This window comes from Sipha flava, unplaced genomic scaffold (genome assembly GCF_003268045.1).
Source record: "Sipha flava isolate LNK unplaced genomic scaffold, YSA_version1 75_pilon_pilon, whole genome shotgun sequence".
NCBI lineage: Eukaryota > Metazoa > Arthropoda > Insecta > Hemiptera > Aphididae > Sipha > Sipha flava.
The window spans coordinates 1,764,512-1,784,266 of NW_020273615.1; the positions used below are offsets into that span (position 1 = coordinate 1,764,512).

General features: G+C 33.2%; 2 protein-coding genes across 5 annotated transcripts in view; one reads left to right on the plus strand and one right to left on the minus strand.

Moving 5' to 3' along the window:
• Window positions 1-1,760: 1,760 nt before the first annotated feature.
• LOC112692624 (prostaglandin G/H synthase 1-like) lies at window positions 1,761-5,455 on the plus strand. The gene is made up of 4 exons (XM_025567349.1): window positions 1,761-1,973; window positions 2,068-2,486; window positions 3,004-3,433; window positions 5,258-5,455. The coding sequence occupies exons 1-4, from the start codon at window positions 1,761-1,763 to the stop codon at window positions 5,453-5,455; spliced, it is 1,260 nt and encodes a 419-aa protein (XP_025423134.1).
• A 13,590-nt stretch (window positions 5,456-19,045) lies between these two features.
• The window catches only part of LOC112692644 (dual 3',5'-cyclic-AMP and -GMP phosphodiesterase 11-like), a 65,286-nt gene continuing 64,576 nt past the window's right edge, over window positions 19,046-19,755 (minus strand). For 3 of the 4 annotated variants that reach the window (XM_025567374.1, XM_025567372.1, XM_025567373.1), the window contains one exon: window positions 19,477-19,590. In XM_025567374.1, coding sequence (XP_025423159.1) covers window positions 19,477-19,590 — 114 coding nt within the window. Of the gene's footprint in view, window positions 19,591-19,755 lie in introns of all 4 variants that reach the window. The other variant, XM_025567371.1, reaches the window with a different exon arrangement.

Consider the following 19,755-nt stretch of genomic DNA (forward strand, 5'->3'; position numbering starts at 1 on the left):
CTATAAACTTACCGTGCCAAAAAGCACACGTGAGTGCTGTAACCTGGACTCGATTACCAGCCTTTTCCTTATCAAATAGATCAATAAAATAAAAATAATTAAAAAAACGAAAAGCTTGCAACATTGCACACTCATGTTACATTTATGTAAATCTTAATCAAATTCTATTCGGAACTGGGTGAAGACTAAAATCCACGTCACCCCGGAGTAATATGTTTCTATCGCCTTTTTTATCAACAATATCTATTGGTATTAAACACGATTTAACACCGGAGTCACCGGAACGAGGAAACGTGTACATACATTGTCAATTATTGTCAAAGTCAAAGGAAACTTAATGTTATAATTTACAGTTTTATGCACTGGCCAAATTTATTTATTTATTTTTTATAAGCTAAATCTGTTTTATTAATAAGCACGTAACAACAATACTATTGCTATGAAATATAATTTAACATCTGCATTTGCTATATTTTGGTCTTAAAGTACGATCTCGATTCTTTTATATATTTGATCATTTATAAATTAATTAAATTAATAACTAATACATTTGACATTAAAATGTATATAAACACTTTAAATTTGTTGATGAAACTTCGAAATGCGAGGGACAGCAATGAGATTAGCGATGAAGAGTATTATATCCTAAAGCAATCCATCTTGGGTAATAGGACTGCGAATCGCAAAGATAAGGAGTATGCCAAATCGACGAATACGCATCGCTCCTATTTTGGATGGACATGGAGCTGGTCAGCGGTAATGCGGGAGTTGAGGTTACCACTCTTATACCTTTCGATTGTTCTGTTCGCGATGCCGTATTTTACCAAAGGTATTTATGTACAGATATTTATTGAACTATTATATTTGAATGTTGATATGTTTTTTCGAAATTCAAAGAATAGCTTCACCCACTATATACATGATCAGCCGTCAAGTGACGTTGTGCTGAACTAATAATGTAATATATTTTCTTAGATTTAGAACACGACACAAAGGATTGGTCGTACTGCGATGCGTTGAAGGAGAAACAATGCCAAAACGGCGGTGTACTCGTTCAGAATAAAGGAGTATTCACGTGCCAATGTCCACGTGATTATTATGGGGAATTATGTGCCGACGGTAATATCGATCGCACAATATCGTTTGGTCGACAGCGTTTTCGGCAGCGAATATTCAACAAACCATACCGTTTTTTTTTATTCGTTGCAGAGCGATATTTTTCAACCATTTCCCGGCTGATAGGCGGTGCTTGGTGCGACGGTACGAACGAAGACATGCGAAGAGGCGCGCCAAAAACGTGGTGGTGGCAGTCCCTTTTTTCGACAATTGATCCTGCGGAACGGTACCAGAAAACCATTATCTCGTGTAAGCATAACAATCCGTCGCACTCACAGCAACGAGGCCAAAGTATACGTAACAGTTCAAACGTTGTAATTTTCAGTCCACCAACAGCAACTGAGACGGATAACGGACGACTGGGTTTCGACGGACGGCACCGAGAACGACATCCTAGTCTCGTCGACGAACTCCAGCAGGATATTACTGCCCAACCGTCCGTTATATTGTCCCGTCAACGGTAAGTATAATATTCATATAACTATCAGAACCACAATAGTGACCCGTGTGTACCATCCGCAGAGAGCTATCCGCCGTTGAACACGTTGTACGACCAAGTGTTCAGACGGGAAAAGGACGGCGATTTGACGCAGGACCCGAAACGGCGAAATCTGCTATACCACACGTTTTACCGACACTTCGTCATGCAGTTTTTCGGTAAAGATTTCGGTTCGACGGTGACGGGCTCTCAGCTGTACGGGAGCGATGAGGCCGCGGAGAAAAGGCTCAGGTCGATGTCGGGCGGCAAGCTGAAAACTGAGTACTTAGGCGGTGATCAGTATCCGTCGCGGTTGTCTTTCGCGGAGAAGATCCGGAAGATGTTCACCCGGACACCGGTAGCCGACCAACAGCACTGGGTAAGCATCACGTTTATAAGAACGAACGGCAATGTTTCTGGTCGTTTAACAACCAATTTTACTCGTGTATTGTGTTCGACGGCAACAATAATAGTTTAATCAAGCGGTGACCGTTGGCCAACCGCCGAGGTCGGTGTTCGCGGACGTTTACGGGGCCCTGCGCACCCAGTGGGCAGTGGCAAATCCGCTGTTGGGCGAGGACCCGCTGCTGTTTGCCATGAACACGTTATGGGTGCGTGAGCACAACCGCGTGTGCGACTTACTGACGACCCGTTGGCCCGAATGGACGGACGATCAGCTGTACGCGGTCGCCAGGAGGACGGTGGTCGCACAGATGATGGCCATCATGATGAATGAGGTGTTGCCCGCGGCCAATCCGTTCACATTGAAATACGACCCAGAGTCGTACCGCGACGTACTTCTGAACACCAGTACCACTGCTAAAACGCCGTTGGAGTTGTTGTTGACGACGTTCTTACCGTCCGGTCTACCCGACGGTTTAGATGACACTAGGTCAGTTTGATTGGATATCTTTGTATACTGATCCTACCCTCGGCTCGTTTCGATGAATAATCACAGGCGCATAATGCGCCTATACCATCCGACGACACGCGACGGTTCTAATATTATATTTCATTTGCAATGGATATTCATTAAAATTCTTTGTCGAATTGGGTTTGAGTCCTATACCTATGTGTCGCCTAATCAACGACTAGAACAAATACCTACCACTGTTTTCTTTAAATTGGATTCGATTCTTAGTTTTTTCAATAAATAAATAATAAAAAAAAATTTAAAAAAATTATAATTGATTTAGGTATAATAAATAATTTAATTTTATAAAAATAAAATAGTAAGTAACGATTTTATTGAATTTGTGTACACCTGACGATGAATTTTTCGAAATCGGTCGTAAAAGTGTAATTACACTCCAGGCTATTTCTGTATACAAACTATTTGTGTGTTTATGTATTAGTTTTTTAGTTTTGAACGATTTCGATGGTTTTTAATTTTCGATTAACATTTTCAGGCAAATATTAGTGAGTGGTATGACTGAAACGGTTAGATTCATGGTCGATCAAAAAATGGGATCGTTGACTAGCAACAATGACGGCGATGCGACGATGCCGCTAACAAAATTACTGATCAAATTATCCCGGGAAAATAGGATAAAAGGTTTTAACGATTATCGAAGACATTTCGGATTACGAGCCTACAAAAGCTTCTACGAGCTGACCGAAAACCACGAAACGGCCAATAAGTTGGTATCGTTGTACGGAGATGTCGATAACGTAGAGCTGTTGACTGGAATGTTGATGGAAAAGAAAAGTGACAATGTAGCTCCCACGTTCACGGTCATGATCAATAGTTTTATAGTTAATTCGATCATCATAAATCCTCTGGGTAGTAAAGACTTATGGAATGCAGATACGTTCGGAGGGGAATACGGCTTTGACTTAGTAAAATCTGCCAACATTAAAACATTTATTTGTAACAATCTGATCGATAAATGCGACAGTAATTTTACTGTCGATATTTATGCAAAATAGGTTTCAACATTTTTTTAAAGAGTTGACATTTTGTATATGTCTTATTCTTTTTTTGACATATGCAAATTAATTTATAGTTGAAAAATCAATGATCTTTATTCAGTTACATATTTAAGTTTAGTCCAAATAGCCATTTTTTTCAAATACAATACCTGACGTATTTTAATATTACAGGGTGCGGCAGGCAAATCCGACGATTTGAAAAAATAAAAAAAATAGAAAAATTTTTTTTATTAATTTTTCGCCGAACAAATAAAAAGTACACAAGTGGAATTTTATGTTATATATTTAAAAACTTTATTTTTAAAGACTGTGTCGGGCAAATGCCATCCTTGGTTAGCCACACATTGTGAGAGTCTGACACCGAAGCTTCCCACGTCTAACTCGTTCATCGGACTTGACGGCTCCTGATTTTTTTCTTTGGGGTTATGTGAAATCCAAGGTGTTCGAAAACAACCCACAAAAGACTATTGTTGCCTTGAAGGAGCGAATTCACCTTGAAATCAATAACATAACCTTGGAAGCACTTCACGACGTCATGGGAAGCTTCGGTGTCAGACTCTCACAATGTGTGGCTAACCAAGGAAGGCATTTGCCCGACACCATCTTTAAAAATGAAGTTTTTAAATATATAATAATATATAATTAATAAATAATTATAAAATTCCACTTGTGTACTTTTTATTTGTTCGGTGAAAAATTAATAAAAAAAATTTTTTCTATTTTTTTTTTATTTTTTCAAATCGTCGGATTTGACTGTCGCATCCTGTATAATATACTAAGTAATCGGAATAGTCCAGCATGTTTTACCGATGGAAATATATTCATATATAAATATTAATCAATGTTATTGACGACTATGTATGAGACTCTTAACAGATGATAGAAATATGATCATATTAATTTATCGCAAGAATTACAAAAAATATAATTGGATTATACGATCGTGGCATACAAAGAACATAACGTTATAAGTTACAATCATTGGACTAATAACGGCTGAGAGGTATCATACCAATATTATATATTTTACCGTTTACGTATTATCATAGAAAATACATACATTTAAATATACGAGGACACTGATACTAATGTGCTAATTTTCGTTAAAATTATAGGTTTATAAATTGAAAAGTAAACCAGAATAAAACAAATGTGATGAGTCTGATGAAGTAAAAGTTATCTAAAAATATTTTCTTACAGAAGGTGCATAAGTTGTACGATATCATTTAACTCGAATAGTAACATCTGATATGACTAATTCACATGGATTAACCCGTTTAAAACTAGAATAGTAACTTATATATTATAAAAAGCATTATAAAAAAATAGAGGATAAAACCATGTATAATAAACATTATAAATATTTTTTTCAGATTCAGCAAAACTATTTTTGACTTTTTAGTTATAAATACTATGAATAAGTTGAATAATATAAGTGAAATTAAAACAAGTAAATGTACAAAGAGGTAATTCTTTAATAATTAAAGAATATAATAATTTAAGAGTGGAAGGTTTTCTGTGCATAAAGTTCAAACTAATGAAATCCTTGATTTTAAAACCTGGTGGCCACGCTTCTATAAAAAGAACATTATTTCAAACGAAACGTCTGGTAGAGGAATCTCTAAAGAAAATAGAATATCGTTTAAAATATCAACATTTAAACATTTTATTTACACCGCTGGAAAATTAGAAGTTATTTATGCACTAATATCTTCCATTTTTTCTCTAAAGAAGACGAACCCTCTACCGAAATTACCTATAACAAAAGCATATCCAGCTGGTCGAGTACCTATCATTAAGAAGAAACTCGAAGATGTAGAAATGCTTATTCAATACGTTGTTGAGCATGAAGACTTTGATCAAGCGATTTTGTCCTGGCCAACATCAGAGGTTCAACTTAATGAAATATCAGATTACTACGAAGATTAAAATTTAATAAAATAAAAATAATATGTTTTGTTAAAAAATAAAAATTTAATAAATTTATAATGTAATATGTAAAATAAAATAATAATTAAAAATACGATTTTGTTCATTAAAATATATTCAATATTATTATAATAACTTGTTTTCTAATTATTTATACCTCATACTAATTATTTGATTAAATTAGGAGAAAAAAATTAAAAAAAAACAGTGCCCAGTAAAGTTATTTATCGCATAAACCCCATATGTGTAAGTTACAAAATACATTTTTTTCCTTCCTCTACTATGTCAAAGAACTAAAACTGTACTATAATCTGAAAGAGAGAGCATTATTGTATATTTTAGTAATTTTGGGAGTTAAAAAAAACAAATTTAGAACCGTGATTTAGTTTTTATTGATTATTTCAAAATATGAAAAAGTGAATTTAGGGGGTTTCTGAAATAAGTGATTCAATTGGTTATTAGTTATACAGAATAGAACCATTCATAAATTTAATAATGACAATAATCTAGTTCTTCTTCTAATCTCGTGCTTCGTGACATTATGATATTCTTGATTACCACTACCTTGGCTCGTCTAGTATTATCACTCCTTCCGGCTTCAATTCAATAACTGACAAAACGATTTCATTAGATTCATTAAATATTATTTAATTATTTATTTATTAAGAATATATTATATTCTTAATATATATGGATATATTATATTGAAATAGTTCTTAATATACCAGAAAGGATTCATATACATATACGTATATTAACAACGACTATAAATTTATTATATATTGGTTTTAATTTTATTTATAAACATAATTTCAAATATTTTTCATATTTTACTCGTGAAAATTATTATTAAAATGTTTTAATGCTTTTTTTTACTATGATAGTAATGCAATTTAAGTAGTTTCTAATAAACTTTAAAACGATAAAATGATTGTGGAATATCCTTCAAACATGCAAAGTAATGCACATAACAGTAAAAAGAAACCATATGAAAAAGATTAATTGTAAAGCATTACTTTATGGATATGAATAAATTGCTAAACAAAAAATGAATGAATAAATAAATCATTAAAATTTCTGTCGTTAAATGATAATTCAAAATCATAGCTAAATTATCTTAAATTAATTTAACTACTTCATATTTGAGTGTGATAGCAGTTTGATTGATGCACCCATGGTTATTATACCATAGAATATTACAGTAACCAGTTATCTTTATTATTCTCAATTGCGTACTTTCTTGTTCCTATGGTGAACCTGTACTTTTTTTTTTTTTTTAAATTACTATATTCTTATGCTTAAGATCGGGACCTATGCCCAGTAGTAAGTCCAGGCATTTTCAAGTAGGAAAATGGCCTTACTTAACCCCTTTCTGGAGTCACCATTGCATAACCATACATATACCGTGGTAAATGAACGTAATGAAAAAAACCAAGAAGGGGCTAGAAGGGATTACCAATTTACGAGACGATTTAATTGCTACTATGCGAGCGATGGTACTACGTAGTCTTTTCATGCGGTCATCTAACCGAAAACAACAATAGTCTAGCGTAGTTTGTGTAGAGCTCCCGTGGATACAACACCGTAATCGTATCAACACGATCATAATGAAATTTCTTCGCCTCCCGACATACCCACCTGTGTGTAATGATAATTACATAAAATCAATTGGGTATAATGTATATGAAATATTCGCATCATCATCATCGTCGTTGCCGTCGCATCCGATTGAAAGCCGACCGCGTGGCATGCTAAAAATTAAAAATTCTATTACGAGTAGGTACTCAGGATAGTATGTACGAGTCGAGAATAATGATAACAATAAATCAGTTTCCTACAGCTACGTGACCTTCGGCACAATATTTGTAGATTTTGTATTAACATATAACAACGCATTTATTTTGTTCGCTGATCGAACGAAAGTGGAATTTAAACTTAATTTCGCGAAACGAACGCAAATGAGAGAAATATAGGTGGCATTAAAAAATTTTCAAACGAAAAGAACACGTTCCCGGTCATTGTGTTCTAATGAACGTCGATTATTTTTGACCCAACTTTTGGCCAACGCCACATGATTCAAATCATGTCCCTTTCCCTGTACAGTTACTTTTACGCAAAAATCCTGAAGATCACAGCTTATCTAATTCTTGCAGTATTTCAACTCGATTTCTTGATGAATTTTTTAATTCTTCTGAATAAATTATTAAATGCATTAACCGCATTAACGTGACTCGTTTTTAATGAGGTTATGTGTAAGTTTAACTTTTGTTGGATCAAAAAGCCTCAGCTCGTGGCTGTCTTTAAGAATTGGTTTTCAAAAATGTCTAAGCTTTTTTACTGAAATAGAAATTTAATTTAATTTTAATTGAGTGAAATAAATATATTAATGTTAATGTCTATAGTCACAACATAAATAATTATACGTAATGGGTACGCACAACACTAAAAATTACTACATATTTAATATTTTCACAAACTTTTCTCTTAGATCACAGGAAAATCTACAAAGAGTTTCATATATTGATTAAAATAGAACCGCGGTTATAAAGTGAATCGATCTTTTTGTTGGATCCGAAACAGATCGATTCGCTTTCAAAATTCGCCCACCACTGATTTGTATTGCTACATCATACTACAAGTGATTTATATTATAAACAGTAGTCGATAAACATTTTTAAAAACCGAATTGTTTCACATTATAATATTATCGGTATTAACGGATGTATTCAGTGAGCTTAAATTTTGTAAATGCACGTGCGCGTAGTAGATACACTCTACGCATACGTTAACTGCACAAGATGAGAACGCATCTATGTAGTGTAATAATTACACTTTTGTTCGTCAACTACATTATGCGAACAAAGAACATCAACAGTCGAATGTAAAGCACTACACTTTTGTAGTCGACTTAAAATTAATCAACCAAACTGTGTGTGTGTGTGTGTGTGTGTGCGTGGATTATGTTCGTACAAACGCTCCGGTAGTACCCGTAGGTAAGATACAATTATTGTATTTTAACGGTTCTGCTGATACAAAACAACATCATAAATATAAACTATTGCTATCATTCCAATCGGAAAACGTTAATCTTCATTGTTAAATGCAGTGTCCGTAAGAATATATTTAACATATTAATGCTGGCTATAGTATCAAGGACGTTCACAAGTGCATATTTAAGACGGAGAACCGACATAAATAAATAAATAAAACAACTACGTGTGAACGATGATCTTGGAAATTGAATATTAAGACTGAAATAGAGTAAATCGAAAACCACAATATTCGAGAAGAAAGAACTTTTAATCGAAGTTAATTTATTAAAGATCTGGTATAAATATTTATATATATATATATATATATATATATATATATGGAAGAGGTACGGAGCTTATAATGTGTCTACACTTTTTGTTATAACTATTCATGAAGACCAACAGTGTTTTGAGTTTAGAACGAGTTACGTAGCCTGACCAATTGAGATTTAAACGATTTTAATTTAATTTAATTCAAAATACGAGTAATGTACAAGAGAGTTAACGTGGTAGAGTTTAACCCTTCGTCTGTACACTGGGTCTTTTATGGCACAACCGAAATTTCGAAAATGCATTTTTTTTTTTTTGAAATGTAGGCACTTTTAAAATGTTATAAAAAATGTAATTATTAATGAATCTTAAAACAATCTTAAAAAGTAACCCTCGATTAGTAAATGTGAATTTTTTCAGATTTTTCCTAAGTGTTTTTAGTACCTACTAAAAAAACCACGTCTGTCCGTTTATGACCTAGTATACAGATGACGTCCCAAAAAATAATTGTACAGACAAAGGGTTAAAATTCGATGCATAATCAAATAAGTTATCAGATGAAAATCGTCGACGTTAAAAAATAATGGGTTTATTTGAAATAGACTTTATTTTTATGGGACTAAGACAATAAAAATATAATAAAAACAATAATTACAGAAACAAATATTTTCATTTAATGCAGTATGTAATAAGTACGAGCGGTTAAAATGCCCTGACGAAAATATAGATGGATATAAAACAAAAACAATTACTTCTCTGACTTTAAAACATCGAGTTACAATAACAAAGTAAACTTACAGGCAAACTAAGTATCCTAAATTCAAAAAATTATTGAATGAAATAGATGACTTAAAAAAAATACTATTACTAACGTATGAAAATGTATTTTTTTTAGGAATTTTACTATTTAAAATTATTAATAATCAAATTTTACGAAAAAATGGTACAAAGAACGTTTTAGTTCATAGATTATAGTGCACTGCTGCTACATTTTTGCCTTGAAATATTTTATAATTGCATAAGTATTGTAGAAATTGCCTATACTGGACCTCTAAAAAAACGTAACATCTTAATAAAAAACATTTTTCAAAAATGTAGCAGCATATTTTATAGTCGTTATGAACTAGAAATACTTTCTGGTCCATTCCGAAACCGGGAAGTATTTTTATTAGTCAATTTATAAGACCATCTCTTTGTTCAAATTGCTACTACATCATTCTTTGCGAATCAGAAAAATGTGTTTAAAGTACCATTTAATAATCACAATTTATTGACCAATATAAAAATCTACTCTCATTCAACTTCGTTGTGTATACATTATACATTTTTACTAACTATGTGTATGATAAGACGATAAGTATATTAATTAATATCAATGTAAAATGTTATGTTATGTTTTAAAAGTATTAATTAAAGTATTGATTAAATATACTATTTTGTACATTTAATTAATGTACATGCAATGTAATATTGATAATATTGATCTGATTTAAAACACGGGAATAATTTTCTTATATAATTGTTCAAATTTAATTTTAACATAAATATTTTATAAAAATTGTTAAAATAAAATTTAACTTTAGAGAGGACGAAACGATAAATTTGCTCCTTCAATATTTTTCTGAAGTGGTAACTGCACCCTCGTGCCGCCTATGCGCTGCATGACATTTTTGATATCCATATTTGAATCTAAAACTTTTTATAGTTGATTATACTGTATAAAAATGAACTATATTGTGCAAGGCTATAACTAGTTTGCGCACATCATAAAATTTTTCAATTTGGTAAAATCTGAAACTCGTTTGTGTACAAATTATTGTAGAATGGAACCACTTGTTTGCGCACAACATATCATAGAAGGAACCAAGGCCGGATTGGCCTATCGGGAAATCAGGAATCTTCCCAATGGGCAGCTCTATATTATTATATAATTACCAAAAAAAAGTTTTATTTTGTAAAATAAATAAAAATCATTAAAAAATAAATATATATTTAAATATGCATTAACATCAAACTTCAAGTTCAAGTTGGAACTGATTAATCATGTGACTTACCCAAAACTGTTATAGCTATAATTATAGTAAAGTTATTGTAGATTTTACCAATTTAGGGGTGAAACTAAACAAATTTTGAAATTAATGTAAAATGAAGGATTAATTCAGTAGCGGGTGTCGCCGAACTAAACAGTTGGGACCTTAGACAGCGTCTACATTTTGTCATGGCTCATGTCATGGGCGTTACCAGAAGCTGGTTTTTGTCAGAGACTTTCTCCGACTGGTGGGAATTCGAACAAAAATTCCGAGAAGCATTCGTACAGGAAATACGTCTGTCTGACAGATGGAATGAGTTAAATCAACGCAACCAGGGAATTGAAGAACACTTGGTGGACTACTTCTACGAAAAAGTGAGGCTGTATAGAGTACTGAAGCTCCCGTTCGGGGAAATACGGGACCTTGTTATCCAAGGATTACGTTCACGTGAGTTGGCAATTTTTGCGATGGGACGTACCCACAGTTCAGAAACCAGCCTGTTATCTGATTTACGTGATTGAGAGAGAATTCGTATGCTGCGTAAAGACCGTTTTCCGGCAAAGAACTCCCCAAGTCCTTCTCCCGTCAAAGGCCACGCGACAAAAGTGAAAGAGGTAACGTCGCCAATGTCGGAAAGGCCGCCACAAGAAATCAACGTGGACAGATCAAAATCACACAAGCAAGTCGACAGAATAGACAATTACGAGCTATAATTGTCGCATGACGGGACATTTTTTGCGGGATTGTCCCAAACCCCGTAGACCAGTGCAATGCTCAAATTGTGGGTCTAAACAGCATACTCGAGGATGTTGCCCGAATGAAGCAACCGAAGCTAAATCATCCATGTATGACAACCAAGAAGCATATTGTTACCTACAACACAGTCCGGCCCAGAGACCACCGGAAAGTAGGTCACATTCACTGTGATAATCAAAATGCCCACAATGTAAAGTGACTTATTGATAAATAAAATTAAAACAATAATAGTTTACGGTCGGTGTCGAACCAAGTTATTATAATAATAATAAAGTAAAAATAAAAAGGGCACAATAATATATAATCAGCAGGGCGCCCTCGAGTGCTAACAATAATAATAAAACAAAAAAAAAGATATAATAAATTGTGTATATATATATGTATATAAAAAAATCAGGTGCAAAACCTCATTCTCTCGATGGCCACGATGATAGTGATGCTCCCGCCACTGGACACGACCGCAACGTCGACAGGCAGCCACAACACGGTTGACGACGAAACAAGTGACGACAAAAACCACCGTCGACCACACCGCTAACGAAATCAACGCACAGCGGGAATACGCACGACGGTAACACGCACGACGGCAAAGGAAAAGTCACACACCCGGTGGTAACATGCACGACGGCAAAGGAAAAGAAGTCACACGCCCGGCGGTAATACGCACCACCAGCTCGCTCGGTTGCAAGTGTCGCCCCGGAGCGGGATGCCAGCGCGACAAAGCGCGCCGAAAGTTCGCGAACATTCCATCATTGGCACGCTATCGGGGGGAACAGGTTGTCGTGGCCAGACACAAACACAATAGCTTGTTCGAACACATATCGTGCCGATATGTCTGTCGTGGAGCCGCGTGAGAATCCGTTTTCGAAGACCGTAATGCTCAATCAACAATCGTTCACCGATCTTATCGATTCAAGCTGTTCAGGCGTAATAGTACGCGAGGCCGTTGTGATAAAATGCCAAGCTGAGTTTCGCCTGAAACCAAGCCCGTTTTTCACGGTTGGTGATGCGTCGTAACCGGGTGCGATGGCTATTGGGGAAGCCACCTTGGACGTATCCGTCGACGAGGTCACTGCCTACGATCACGTGGTAATGATCGTTTCAGATCGCACGATACCCGTAGACGTGCTCGTGGGACGAACATGACTGGTGCTCCCCCACGTTAACTTTTACAAGGAAGATTCCAAACTGATAATTGAGTCTCGAAACGATATACCGGACTATGTACTAGTTGAACATACCGACAGTCAAGTGAAAAATGCGTACGTCACAGACGAATCACCGGTAAAATTGTGCGAATCGATATCTGAGGAAGACGTTGTGATAGCGCCGCAATGGCCCGCCGACAAGCGTGATGAGTTGTTAGAACTTCTGAACCGTTATTGCGACGCGTTTGCAAAAAACAAATATGAACTTGGGTGTACCGATGTGCTTAAGATGGATATCATTGTTGCCGACGGCTCGGATCCCGTTAACGTCCGCCCGTACCATACTTCTCCTTCGGATTGTCAATTAATAACCACGATTCTGGATGAGTGGAGAAGCGATGGTGTTATTAGTGATTCTTGTTTTCCATATGCGAGCCCAGTGTTATTGGTGAATAAGTCCTCGGGTGACAAACGACTTTGCGTCGATTACCGAAGGTTGAATGATCAGACAGTCACGCTGCCGTATCCTATGCCGGATGTCGACGAACAGCTAGTGGCTCTAGCGGGAGGTTCGATCTTCACATCTTTGGATCTGTCGAATGGGTTCTTGCAAATCCCACTCACAGAAAAAGCGAAAGAAAAGTTGGCGTTCGTCACTGAAAATATCACGGCGAAATTCGAACGAATGCCTTTCGGTCTGAAGGGTGCACCAGGCATTTTTCAAAAACTCATGAACATCATATTTAAGGACCTGAAAGAATCCAGTGTAGTTAAAACATACCTCGATGACATAATTATTCCCTCGGCAAATTGGGACGAAATGATTCGAGATTTGCAAAAGGTATTAGAAACACTGGTAAAAGCGCGACTGACACTAAAGCCATCAAAGTGTGATTTCATCGCCGAACGACTGGACCTGGACTATCAGATATCAAAAGGCACTATCAAATTAGGACGGAAGGTGGAACCGATCGAGAATTTTCCTATGCCTAGGGACGTCCACGAAGTACGCCGTTTCCTTGGTCTAACCGGCTTCTTCCGGCGTTTTATTGTCAATTACGCAGAGATTACGGAACCATTGACACGTTTGACGGGCAAGGATGTGTCTTTTAACTGGGATGAAAGGTACGTTCGCGCGTTCGAAAGGCTAAGGGTGGTACTTAACTCTGAATTAGTCGTTCAAATGTACAGTGCAACCGCGGCGATCACCGAAATCCACACGGACGCCAGCAGTAGGGCGTTGTCAGGGATCCTGCTCCAAGGCTCGTTGTCAACAAACTTACAAATGGTATATTCAGTAAGCAAAAAACCGCCCGGGAACGCGAATGGCGCATGTTGATGCGCTTAGTCGCGCGGTTATTGACAATGATGTCGCCGCCGAATCAGTAGACGCGGAGCTCTCACGACGCACAGTGGGATATTGTCATAAAAACCTGGCCAAAATTAGAAATTTCAAAATGCATTTAGCATGATAATTGTTGATAGTTTATCTAATAGAGATAATATTAAAGCAATTACGTAATATTTTACGTAGTTATCAGTATTAATTGTATTGCAATAATACCCCAGAGTATGGCATTACAGATACGACGCGCACGTCGGTATTATTCTATACAAAAAGTTTAGTTAGAACATAGCTGATATTTTGTGTATTATAGTTATTTTTACGAAAAAAAAAAAAATGAACTCGTTACCTGGAGGTATGTATATAGTATTTAAGTTTAATAAAATATAAAATCAATTTATCTTTATATTTTTATATATAATTTTAATAAAAAATACAAGAATTAAAATAAAATATACAAACACAAAATTCATCATTTATTTTAGTAAACTTCCAAGATAGTCCGAGTCCATACAATCTTATCTTTTTTTAGTGTATGTTATGCAGTTTCAAAAAAATTAAAAAACAATTGCGCATACTTGCACTTTATTGTGTAAATTACTTTTGATTCACATACATGTGATTACATGTGATTAAACGTATTAAAATTGTTTATATTCAAACTACACTTTGTATTTTTATACTAATGTTATAATATTATAATATTTTAGGATCTGGTGATAATCATATGTCTTTAAGTCGGAGAACATTATTTCATATAATGCAAGAAATTAATGCTAAACAATTTACTGAACGATTTGACCATTTAAAGAAACGTTTAATTACATTAACAGAATGTCTGGAAATTCCTTAAATAAATTATTATCATACTTCATTAGTGAGTTTAAATCTAAATGGCAATCATCACAGAGAAAAAATAACATATTTCTATTAAAAAATAAAATCTCGTTAGACTCTGAAATACATTTTCCTTCAAAGATTTCAACTCAGTCGGGCAAATCTAGAGGTCGGCCTTCTACATCATTTCATGATAATAGTGATCGATCAAAAAGAAGAAAAACGGAATAATTACGTACCCAATATAGTCCAACTATGCTTTCATATGCTGCTCAAATGTCTCTAAGAAAATCTGAAAATGTAGATAGTTCTTACGTTATAAAAAATATTACGTGTACAATACCTACAAGAGCTTCAAAGTACAACAAATCTTATAAAGACAGTAAAAATAAAATTAAGGTTATTTCTAATGAAGCTCTTTCTTTGCTTATTGAGGCTTATTTGACAAAGCATCAATACACTTTAATTAGGACACAGGCAAAAAAACATGGTTGTAATATTTATCCTGCGTATTATCTTTTAAGGTACGCAAAAAATGAATGTTATCCTGATAAATCTTGTTTGCAAATGTTTGCAAATAACAGAAAGTTGTGCTGAAGTGAAATTACAAGCATTATTAGATATAACTACTCAAAGAATTTTAAAATCACAGGGTAGTATTATTGATTCAGTGAGTGAATAATATTTATATAATATTTTGAAAAATTATATTTAATTTCCATGTTTTTAATAGACTTTTAGTAAGTTCTGATCCATTTATTACCTGTCTAAGGCAACTACCTCAAAAAAATATTAAACATATTCACCCAGAAGTATTGGAAATTATTTTGCCTCCAGACATCAACATAAAAACAATAGAAACAGAGTCAGATATTAGTAGTGAAAATTAAGTTTCCACGTCGTCGAGTGAATAAATTCAACAGAAACGTGACTTATAATTTAATTTTATGATATCTGTAAAATAATATTATTCTACTAAAATAACATGATATAAATAATTAAATGAAGTTAGGTAAATTGATTTTTATCCCACTGTGCGACGTGCCTACGTTTTTGTCGTGAAGTCCACGCGAGATAGAGTACGCTTAATGCAACAGGGTGACCCACCGACAAGGGACCGGATTAAACAATTGGAAATCATCGGACCAAAAACTAAACAAACGACAGACGACCTCATTAATTATGAAGTAATAGATGGTATTTTTTACCGTAAGTACAATGGACGTTTGTTATTGGTTGTGCCAAATCCAAAGCGAAAAGGGATCGTCATCGCCGCCATTATTACGGAGGGCATTTCGCGTTAGATCGGACAGTGGCAAAAATCCCCAAAGATTTCTGGTTCTCCTGTTTACGCCTGTATGTACGGCATATAAGTATGTGTTTGGAGTGCTTAACACACAAACGCCCGTCGTATAAACAACCGGGCTTGCTTCATGATTATGGTCAAGAGTATTTATATTTTTTGTTTGCAATAATTTTATTGTTTTTTTGTACGTAATTGTTAACTAATAACATTCGTTAAATTTAGTTACTTTTTTTATTATATAAAAGGCCCGAAGGCGGCCCTTACGACAGGACGGCCGAATGTAAGCGATGGCAACACTGTTCCGGTTGCCGGGTATGGTGGGCGCAGTGTTGATCTTACTGCATTTTTTTTTTTTTAATTAGATTATTATCCGCGGAAACCATAGGAGTACCGGGGCTCTTGGTTCTTGCTCCGTGCGGTCGTCGACTAGTTTTTTTTTCATATAATAAAGTTGTTCTATTTGTTATTTTATATTGCCGTCTTTTGTTTTTCATTTTTTTTTTTCCTAACAGTACTAAGTCTGTATAAGTGTGAAGGGAAATTGTGCGCAAACGAGTTGTGAAAATGTGCACCTCTAGTGTTGCCTTTGTTAAATTCTGACAGTTTCTACATTTTACAATAAATCTAGGCGTCATTAAGTGTACGTACCAACCGTAAAACGAGGTGAATTGCAACAAATCTTCAGTAACTTGCTTATTATTCTCGACGATTATTCAATTTTAATGTAATAATTTTGAAAACATAAGAATTTAATTCGTAGTGATAACTGTTATCCATGGAGAAAAAAATCACCGTGATCGGATTAATACTATATTCATAGGAAAATATTTCCTTCGCATTTATCATTTTACTCATTTTAATATATTCAAAATCTTGGTTGGGTTGTATTATTAAAATTTCATTATCAAAATATTTATTTTTTTTTCGTACAGAATATATTGTAAATTTTTCAAAAATTTATAAAACAAAAATGTAAATACATGTAAATACAATTTGATATAAATTTTAGAAACATAAATACCAAAAATGTGTTGTTTTTTTAGATGCTTAAATTATGCCACGTTATTCTCTCCATTCAGACCTAAAATTAAAAACAACTAATGATGAAGAAGCTAAATATTTCTATGAAAGATTTCATATTCCAAGTAGTCTTACTTGACGCTTAAAACGTAAATGGTGCAGAGATCTATTTATTAAAACAAAAAAAATAATATGATACGGGTAATAAAATATAAAATTTATCCAAATAACAATTCTTGGAAATCTACAATTAAGTGGCTTCTTTTCTCAACATATGCTATCATTGATTGTATATTTCGACTTAAAATTAAATAAAAAAGATGCCTAGAGTTTACATTTCTGATCCTAGAGAAAAACAATATTCGAAAAGGAATGATGTTGATTTGAATGCTGCAGCTGAAGATGTAAAAAATGAATTGTCTCTAAGAAAAGCTGCTGAAAACCATAATGTTTATATTTATAATACTTTATATACTTATTATATTATCTTATAATAATCAGAAAAATTTGAAAATTATATCAATAAATTCAAAACATTGCCTATTTTTTTTTTTTAAAAAAAAAAATGTATTTAGTATTTCAATTCACCCTAATCAAAGATGAAGTAGATCTCGTAAAAACAAATATATTCTACTTGCAAAATTATTTCAAATGAGATTTCAGCAAAGTGGAAATATCAAATTAACTGAAATATTATAAATCAAAAATTCAGGAATCCACTTGAATATGAATCATTTATAATTTATATTAATAATAAATAAATGTTATAAGATAAATGTAAAGACTAAATGTTGGCTCGTTAGATAAACTTAGAACCAGTGGGTAAGCCAAGAAGAATTTAGTGTTCTGGTTTTTTTTTTTTTTTTTTGGTCCTCTATGTCAAAAGTACTTAACCCTAGCACATTTCTCATAGAGTAAACGTTATCTAGAGACAACTTCTTGGGAGAGTATATATTTTAGATATCAACAAGGTGTACAAAAAAATACTAATAACTTGAACATAATATTTACAAAAATATTAATTTGATTTTTTAAATTTCAGCTTTTATTTTTTTATTAGTTATCCCATGTATCTATTAAATAAATTTAAAAATATTATGATTAATAAATGATGAACACATTTTGCCTTTAATAATTAAATAAATATCATTACGCATTTAATTGTTTTGCTTTGTAATGCTACATTATGTGGTCTACTGATAAAAATGTCAAGTTCCATGTGAATATATACGCTTAGAACATATTGGAATTATGTTATATAATACTTACAAAGTGTTCATGTCACATTATAAATGTTTATTAGTGACAATACTTTGTCTATGAATAATATAATAAAACATAACATAATATGCACCAAATGTATAGACTTCATTCAATCCTATTTACCTTATTATTTTAAGCATAAAAATTGTCTCAATCAATATTAACACTAAATTAGTTCAATTTTAAAGAAAATACAACATTATAATAATTTGATTGTTAAAATTATACATAAAAGCACTTAATACAAATTTAATTTCAAATGATAATACTTATAATTACACTTCATACTACTCAAATCTTAGAAAATAAAAATGAAGTAATGTTGAGTTAAGGAAACTTAAAATAACAATAGGAAACGTCTTGGAGATTATTTGTTCTTAGAAATTTTTCAAAATATAGAATTTAAAACATGTCTGTAGGTAACTGTGATAATCTAAATCTAATCTAAAACTAATATTGAAGAATTAACATTAAAAACAGAATTAGCAAGGTAGTTCAAATACTAATTTTATGCATTTATTTTGTTGTTTAAGTAATATTTTTTATTGCTTTAATAAAATAATATGATAAACAAAAGAAAAAAAATACTTAAATAAAAGGTACACAAACTCGTCACATAAAGTTGTGTAATAGGCATTCAATAAATAAAAACAGATTAACCTTAATTTTTCTGTTAACACGTGGTCTTTTAAGAATACATTGCATTGGAATAAACTTAACATATATTGTATAGTATATATTTAGTATATCTATCTCTTATTAAAAGGTAGGTGGTACAAAATACAAGAAAAACACAAAAAATACTATTGTGTTTATAACTAAACATACAAGGTAAAATAATATTTATGTTCTTTCAAGTCTTATATTCTAATGAGAAGGAAATTAGGTAGATTGGTTATATCAAATGTGTGGACAATGTCTAGTTTGAAAATATGGGTAGATACACACATACACACTCACTATACATACATACGTACAAACAAAAACACAAACACATATTATTATTTTACACATCTAGTTATGACTCTGTGGGCGGTATGTTTGTTTTGATTCTTCTAACCAATGAGCCTTGTTCCGTTCTATTCCTTCAATCAATGGCTCAAGTGTATCTGACAAATCAGCAATCGCCTGTTAATAAATAATAGTTAGCATAATTAATAATTCATATTTGATTATCTGGTTTTTAAACAACAATACAAAAACATAATTAAATATTAACAGCAAAATAAATATTTTCTAACTATAATAGTTATACTGATTTTGAATTAAATTAAACTCTATAAAAAATAAAAT

What these genes read in the sequence shown, in the direction of transcription:
- LOC112692624 (XM_025567349.1), top strand. Translation starts at nt 1,761, where the DNA reads ATGCAGTTTTTCGGTAAAGATTTCGGTTCGACGGTGACGGGCTCTCAG. An exon ending in TAGCCGACCAACAGCACTGG is followed by an intron (nt 1,974 to 2,067) that starts GTAAGCATCACG and finishes CAACAATAATAG; the next exon opens with TTTAATCAAGCGGTGACCGT. An exon ending in GGGAATACGGCTTTGACTTA is followed by an intron (nt 3,434 to 5,257) that starts GTAAAATCTGCC and finishes TTTTCTCTAAAG; the next exon opens with AAGACGAACCCTCTACCGAA.